Below are 8398 nucleotides of genomic sequence, written 5' to 3'. Positions count from 1 at the left end.
AATACTTTCTTTTTGAAATGATGATTAATGAATGTCATTCGCTTATATGGTTTTCTAAAAACAAAATAACTACTCTGTTAGTGAGCATTTTAGTCCAAAATGTATCCAAAAGAATCTTCGTATCACAAAAATTCCTCTCGAATACGATTTAGTTCAATTTTGATCGGTTACAAAATTATTTTGGTCTCCAATCTTGAATATTTTCGATCAAAAATAATAATCCTATCGAAGATGCATAAGGTTTTCTTAAATATAACTTTTCTATGTTGGATCACAGTAAATTAATGGAAAGGTCACCTTTGTAGTTTAATCTACCTTGTGCTGACCATATATATATATATATATATATATATATATTTTTTTTTTTTTTGTGTGTAGAGAGAGAGAGAACGCGCGCCGGGGAGGAGGGATGCTCAAATTGGGCTAATACTCGAGATGAACAGTATATGGGGGTCCGGCCCAAATTGTTGTATGGAAGTTTGGGCCACGGAAGGTCCGGAAACTAGTCGGAGAACAAGGGTAGCAACACCGAGCACCTTTCGAAGCCATTCAGATGATGCCACCTATCCCATTATGAAGACCCGAGCAAGAAACGAGAGCGGGGTCCGAGACTTCGAGGCTCATTCGATAAGAAGGTACAAAGTACGCGATACCAGCACCTCCCCTCTGCCCAAGAACAGAAAGCAACCCAAAGCTGAGTGGAACCAATTCGCTGATCCTTCGAAGCCGCCGTCTCCGACCATCGAGAGAGAGAGAGAGAGAGAGAGAGGCTGTCGATCGTGAGACCCGGCAATGCCTTCGATCTTCTCTCCCTTGACATCTGAGATCCCTTGTTCTTCGCCAACACCCGCGTCGACCGGAAGGAGACCCCCCGGGCTCCCATCATCGTGGCCGACCTACCGGGAATGGAGGAGGAGGGGGAAGGCAGGGTTCTCCAAATTAGCGGCGAGCGCAGCAGGGACAAGGTGGAGGAGAAAAAGAACGACAGGTGGTACCGCGTCGAGCGAAGCAGCGGTAGGTTCCGACTGCTGGAGAACGCCAAGGTGGACCAGGCGAAGGCGTCCATGGAGAACGGAATTCTCACCGTGACCGTAGCCGAAGAGGAGGTGAAGCTCGTCGAGATCTCCGGCTGAGCTCTCGTCAGAGTGCACTGCATTCTACAGGATTGTGTGCTCGGGGAAGATTAACTGTGCCGTGTTGCAATCTTAGTTACCCAAAATGAGTTCACACAGGTGTCTTATGCTTCAATCTGTCACCAAGCAGTACACAGCCTTAATCCATGGTGATCAAAGATGCTACATGAACAAGACCTTTCTATGATCGTCTTGAGCTTAAATGCTTCGGCATGGAATCAACAACACATCCAGAGGAAAGGGCATTTGCATGGACTACACGTAGTAATGTCAGTCACTCTCCGGAATAGCAACCAGCACAGGTCGCCAAGCCCTCCGCAGCAACCGGCACCGGAGACCCGCCGCCGACCTAAACCTCCAAGCTCTGCCACCACGGCGGGCCGTGAGCGCTTCCACTGCCCGCCCGTCGTCGCCACCGCTGCTGTTGCTGCTGCCGCCTTCGTCTTCCACCGACTGCGAGGAAGCAAACAGATCCAGTAGCCTCTGTTTCATCATCCCCTTGCTCTCCTCCAAGCTCGGCTGCTCATCTTCGGAGCAAACCCCTCGGCGGAGCAGCCGACGAAACTTGGAGAAGACGTAGAGCTTCTTCGCCGGCCTCCATCGTTGCCGGATGTTAAAGGAGCGGACGTCGCTGCCGGTGCTGCTTCTGGCTGCAGCGCACTGTACCACCAGCAGCTTCAGCTTCTGCAGAATTCTCATCTCTCCCTCTCTCTCTCTCTCTCTCTCTCTCTCTCACACACACACACACACACACACTCACATATACACACACACACACACAACGCAGCCGGGACTGTAACCCAACTCTGCTGCACTGTGGGTTAAGTCTCTGATCTGCGAGTGTTTTGTGGAGGAGAACAAGGAAGACTGTGTCCTTTTGCCTCGCATAATTGAAAGAGAAGAAAAGGAGGTGGAAAAGGGCAGACTGTTCCTTGCTTCACGTGGCCATGACGAAGTCATCATCGTGTTCCACCTTGCTTTTGGAAAAGGAAAGATCACGGCACTGGAGAACACAGGATTTAAGGCTACAAATCTACTGTTACAACTGTGTCGGATTCTGGGCATAAAATATGGCTGTGATGACTTATGGTTGTCGTAAAGAGGCTTAGATTTGATTTGTTTTGTCCTTTCCTGAACTTTATGTTCCTGTGATGTGTTCCTGGTTCCGATGTCTGGTTTTTCTCCGATTACATTATTGAGATCAGGAAGGAATTCAATTTGATCCCTTTATTTTGACAACGTATTGAGTGTCATAGACTAGAGGCTTGAGAAGGAGTACTTTCTTCTACCTAATTATCCAGTAGTAGTGCTGAGGAATTTATGGTGATTGGTGATCTGTTTGCAGCATTTTCTACAGATGCTTATTCTTCAGCACATTGCATGTTTTTTTTTTGTGATTTGTTCGCAGCATTTTCTTGTTCTTCGACCCATTGCATGCTTTGTTTTTCTCTTTTTCAGAAAAAAAAATCGCTTTTGCATGCTGTACTCATTTTTCCTGTGTTTGTTTTTTCCTCTTTTTGTGAAGGTTGATAGCAGTGACATATCTTGAGAATTTTAATTTTACATGGATGAGTCCAAACATAATTAGCATACATGAAATCAAATACTAATTCGATTAAGAAATTTAAACTTGTTAAGTTAGGACCAAACAAAATATACACCATCCGACACTTTCAATTCTTCGGAAATTTTATTTTTAATTTCGACTATTCTACTGCATAAAATCTTATTTATCCCCTCCTAAAAGAGAAAGCCTAGGTTTCATTTTGTACTCCATTTGACTTGTTATATAGTTCAGCATAATTCAACTTCTGCTCACTGAGCGAAGAGGAACAAATCAGGGATAACTTTAGGCAACCAATCCCAGAAAATGGATATTAAACTTCACATCGTCTGCTGAAACAAATGCCGGATTGAAGATTGATGAAAAGTCCATAAGAAATGTCAGGTAATACTGAACATTAAGAGATTTTGCAACCCATAAAGGTAAAGGCTCTGTATCATCAAAGCTGACAGTGGGTAAGGCCAGCAACTCTCTCAGTCCAAGGCAGCATACACTGAAACATGCATCCATAATCAACAGCGGTATCATGGAAGGTTCGATGCCCACCTCTGGAAAATTCACATAAGCAGCGTTAGAGCCATTAAACTAATCTTTCAATGACAATCATTTAGTCTAAATGTTTAGCATCAGGTTTCTGGAATGCAAAATGATAGAAAACATGATCTCTTCTGAACAGGTTATGCTCGCATAGATAAAAACTACAAATAGAGAAAAAGGGTACAATTATAAAAAAGAAATAAGTAGAGTCCTCTCGTATGATCATGCATACATACTACATGAAGAATTTCATTTTATAAGGGAAGGCAACGCTGCCACGAGGTCATCCTAAATGGAAAGTAGGATACGAGACCCGATAAGTCTATTAAGGCTCACAAATTCATTGATGATTCTCTTTTCCTATTGATGTTTATGCTTCAACAAATAGGATATCCGGTAGTGTTAATCATGTTAGACATCATCAAACATCTCTTCTATGTTGGCAAAGGAGCCGCTCGAGTACGAATGTGTTTTGTAGAGGTTTGTTGAAGTCAAAGAGTAAATGACATTGATAATTCTCTCTGCCTATTGATGTTTATCTTTTAACTAATAGGATATCCAGTAGTATTAATCATGTTAGTTGTCATCATACTTCTCTTTTATGTAGGCAAAGGAGACGCCCGAGTACGGTTGTGTTTTAGAGGTTTGTTGAAGCCAAATAGTTTGACTCATGTAAAACTTCAGTGAGTTTGAATATCCAGAGTCCAAATCAAGCATTTAGCAAGACAGTTCATCAATTATGTTTTGATACAAAACTCATGATACCGAAGTCCTGCAGCTGTGTATTATTTCAAAAGAAAACATTTAAATCGAAGTTATTCAGGTGACTCCATAGAGCACAATACCTTTGTATTTCAAAAGAAAGAAGAAAGAAGACTCACCATGAGATATTGTCCCAGTGAAGAAAACCACCATGGCCTCTGGAATTGTTGAACTTGTATATGGCACCAGAAGCTAATTAAGACAAAAAAAAGAGAAATATGACTAGAAAAAAAATCTATTGAATTAAAAAAAATCAAAGGTTTAAAATGGCAATTAGAATAATAGAAGAGACTAGCAATACAGATTAGTGACTGATGGAAATCCTTTTAGAGATCTTGTGGTGCAAATGGATTTGGTTGATGATAATACCTTCATAACCTCCGATCACTGGATCTTCTGATAGAAGAAGTGGTGTGTCAAGATCAATGAAACTGCAACAATTAGATCATCCAATCACAATTATAAGCATGACATTTTAGGACACAACCTCGACACACTACAAAGGAAAGGATTATGATCATTTTGACATTAGTTAGAGAAGTGGAAAATTTTGAAAGAAAGCATAGGCATACCTGAAACAACCAAGGCCAGCAGCCAGATGAGCAGAAAAGCCCATGGCCAGTCTTGTTTCAACCATACCACCAATCATAAGAGCAACGCCAGCATCTCTAGCAATGTTGATTATCTCGAGTGCACCAATAACCCCTAGCTTTGCAAGTTTGATGTTGATAACATGGGCTAGATTCCCTTGTATAATTTTGTGTGCATCAGCTACGCTCCTACAACTTTCATCAGCAGCAATAGATACACCATATTTATCTTTTGCAATATGACTAACAACATGGAGGCCTTCCCAATCATCTCTATGGACAGGCTGCTCAAATAAAATAGGAGTAACCCCCATAGCTGGAAATATATATGTAAGATCTTTAGCAACATTTTGTCACTCATAACAGGAAGAGAACTTAACACACAAACAGAAAGGACATTTTCTTTTTGTCACAGCAAGTTTACTGAGCATCATATCTCAAAAGAACAAAATATAAATCACAAAGCGACATGCATAGCTATGTACATATAAGCCCGTTAAGTCAGTAGTACATACCATGAAGTTTATCAAGAACTTCAATTGCTTGATGAGATTTGTAGCCTTCGTTTGCGTCCAAAATAAATGAACAATCAGGATGAACATATCTTATAGCCCTCAAAACTTCAATGTCTGAGTTCAAGTCTTTTCCCACCTTGAGCTTCAATGTACTAAACCCTTGTCTGCAATACTTTGCAGCCAATTCAGCAGCTTCACTTGGAGATACAATTGGAATCTGCATTCAAAACATGGAGATCATCCGAAGAAAGAAGCAGTAGAATAGTGGAAGTTGTGATGAAGGACACATTTCAGGTAAGGGAAGGGTTTAACTGTTATATCTGTTGTAATAGAATTTGATGCTCCACCAAACAATCTCCAAAGGGGAATTCTAATACTATTAGCAGCAGCATCAATAAGTGCCATCTCAAACCCAGCTCTGACCTTAAATCCAAAGACAGATGATTAAGAAAAATGTTAGCCAATTTAGCAAATTCAATGTCAAATATGTCCTACATATGCTTGCAGGAATTTGCAGGAAAAAAAAAATCATGCCCGTGAAACCAAAATCAAAATGCAAAACCAGCAGAGGAAGTGGTACAACAATTACATGGAAACTAGAAAAGAAAAAAAATCATGTATATGGTAAAGAAAACTTCTCAATAAATTCATGTGAATCAACAATCTACATTTTGCATGTAGAAAATAAGCAGAGAACAAAAATAAATTATGTGTCTTTATAACATAAAAATAACAGATAAAAAATCAAGATGTTGTGATCCCTGCTTTGCCGCAAGAAACAGCGACTGAGGAATTGTTGTGGCCAATTCAACGGTTCCACTTTTACTGCAGATTCCATACACTTTCCGCACTTTTAGGAGAAACCTCACTCTTCCAAGTGTTTTTTCCTGTATCTACCACACTTTATAGCCCTTTCTATTTTTTATCCCCTCAACAAATTATCCATCTAAAAAAATTCATGTCCTATGGAACCAAATTTGCATCACGCTGCCCTCTTCTTAGTTGCCATCACACGGTATTTGAATCTAGATTTTCGCCAAGCAAGCTAAGAAGTGAAAGAGCACAGGTGAAAATTTGCTAAGCACTTGTAGAGCGGCTATGTAGTTATGAGAGTGAGGAAAAACGTAAATTAGTGCGGTGCGGATGTAAATTTGCGTCCTACCTTAACTAGGCATAAGGCATCTACTTTCATCTCGATTTCCCATCAAAATTTAACCTTGACTCCCCAAAACAACATGCCAAGTTCCAAGAAACAATTAAATCAAGGGCAAGAGAGAAGACTTGATCTCGAATTTCTTATCAAAGATTTGATTTTGATTCCCGTAGCCCAAGAAACATATCGATTAATAGGGAAAGAAGCTAATGCAGAGCATCCAGTACACTAACCGAGGCTAAATCGTGGCCGGGAAGCAGGCGGCCAACCTCGGCAAGCACGGCGCCGAGTGTCATGGGCGGGCTCCGAACGAGGACGCGGCAGGCGTCGGCGGCAGCGGCCAGGGCCGAGGACTGGTCCTCCGCGGTGACGGAGGGCAGCACGGGGGCCTCCCCCCAGCCGACGCTGCCGTTGTGGAGCTCCACCCGGATGGCAACGTTCCCGACGCGGTCGAGCCGGGAGGAGGCGATGGTGAAGGGGCGGGCGAGGGGGACGTCGAGGGGCCGCCCCTCAGCGCGGCCGACGTCGATAGTCAAGGTCTCCTTGAGGCTCTCGAACCCGAACGACATCGCCACGGCCGGCTGCGACCGTCGGGTGGAGGCGTCGGCGCAGCGGAAAATGAAGAGCTCCCGGTGCGGGACTCTCGGGGCATGCGGACGGGGCGTCGTCTTGTTGCGGTGTTTGGTGGAGATGAGTGAGGAAAAGAGCGACGTTTGGGCGGAAGAGTAGAGGGTGGAAGAGCACAACGGATCCATGGCGTGTCCAAGCTGGGCGCGAGTGCGTCGGACAGCAAGAAGCGATGGCCATTAGCTATATAGAGCCGACCATTTGTGTGTTGTTACTGTGGGGTTTTTTTTCTCTGTGCAAACAAAAAAAAATCAAAAATAATATTTTTGAAACAAAAAATATTTTTAGAGTCCTTTAATTATCCTTTCTAAGATAAATCTTGTATGGTTGAATTTTAAGACGCGAGTAATTATCTGTTCTAAGACTAACCTTATAATATTTTATCCTTTCAAGATAGATCCCAAAAAAATACCCTTAAGAGAGTCATTTTTAATATATTTTTTTGCGAGTGAAACCATTTAAGTTTGGATTAGTGTGCAGTCGTCGTTGCGGAGAGGAGGCATTAGATTAGGGACCAGCGTTGATGCATACGAGACACTGTTTTTTGTTGCCCAGTGAATTCTTTTGTGAATTGCGCTCATTGGACTGACTCCTCAGCAGCTGAAGAGTCAATTAGCTGAGGAACGTAAACGTGTGCAGCCCGTGTTGATGAACGTAAACGTGTTGTCATCTGCATCTAAAAAGTATATGTCGATGGAAGAGTTCGTCAACGAAGATTGTTTAGTATTCTTAGGTCTGTCTCTTCTTCCTTTTGAATTGAATGCTCCCAAGGCCGTGGCCGCGTGATCGGCATGGCTTGGTCCGACCGGTGACATATAAGACCGTCTTGGGGATAAAGGTTTTGCCTAATTAGGTCAATCTATCCACCTTTGTCGTCATCGGGTTTCTACGCACAGGCCTAGATCGGGATGGGTGGGATCCTGACTTAGGTCTCTCCAAAGCTCGAGCCAATGGTTTGTTAATATTTCATATCCCTTGTCAAATGTTGGCAAGGGGTTTTTATCATAGCTCTTGGAGGTCGGTCGTACACGGCCTTTGCACGATGGATATGCGGGATGGCGTCATGCGCTGCCATCCCGAGCTTCTCAGAGCGCTCCTTGTTACGCCGACGCTGGTCGGCTCGGCGCCAGATAGCGCGAGAGGAGGACAGCTATTATTCCTGATTTCTGGTGGCGCATCCGATCTGGCACTGCGTCTTCCTCCCGAGGCCCCGCACTCGGGTTGACGTGGCGAGGATCATGTCCTCGTGGGGTAATCCATAATATACACTATCACTTCTCATCCCCAACAAGTCATGCTCCTGGGTCCTCGTGAGGAGCTGAGGGCATGGCTGAGTTGTTAAAGTAGTGGGCAAAAACTTATCCCGCTGGTCGAGCCACCCAACTCGGGCACCAGATGGATTGGTTGGTCAAGGTGTTACTCGCGTGACTACTGGCCAAGTTGCACGACTCGAGCAAAGATTAATCCTGCTAGCCGAGCCACCCAACTCGAGCACTGGATGGGCTGGTTGGACGAGA

General features: G+C 43.6%; 2 protein-coding genes across 2 annotated transcripts; both read right to left on the bottom strand.

The window, feature by feature from the left end:
* Positions 1 to 896: 896 nt before the first annotated feature.
* LOC103971363 (uncharacterized) lies at positions 897 to 2833 on the bottom strand. The gene has a single exon (XM_009385364.3). The coding sequence runs from the start codon at positions 1830 to 1832 to the stop codon at positions 1404 to 1406; it is 429 nt and encodes a 142-aa protein (XP_009383639.2). The 5' UTR covers positions 1833 to 2833; the 3' UTR covers positions 897 to 1403.
* A 197-nt stretch (positions 2834 to 3030) lies between these two features.
* LOC135626253 (L-Ala-D/L-amino acid epimerase-like) lies at positions 3031 to 7053 on the bottom strand. The gene is made up of 7 exons (XM_065131434.1): positions 6488 to 7053; positions 5414 to 5524; positions 5102 to 5318; positions 4569 to 4902; positions 4366 to 4427; positions 4116 to 4188; positions 3031 to 3245 (listed from the first exon to the last, which is right to left on the bottom strand). Coding segments are annotated over exons 1-7 (1320 nt in total). The 5' UTR covers positions 7010 to 7053; the 3' UTR covers positions 3031 to 3244.
* Between the last annotated feature and the right edge of the window lie 1345 nt (positions 7054 to 8398).

This window comes from Musa acuminata, chromosome BXJ2-11, assembly GCF_036884655.1.
Source record: "Musa acuminata AAA Group cultivar baxijiao chromosome BXJ2-11, Cavendish_Baxijiao_AAA, whole genome shotgun sequence".
Taxonomy (NCBI): domain Eukaryota; kingdom Viridiplantae; phylum Streptophyta; class Magnoliopsida; order Zingiberales; family Musaceae; genus Musa; species Musa acuminata.
Note: the sequence above shows the minus strand (reverse complement) of the source record. Positions and strands in the feature narration are given on the sequence as shown.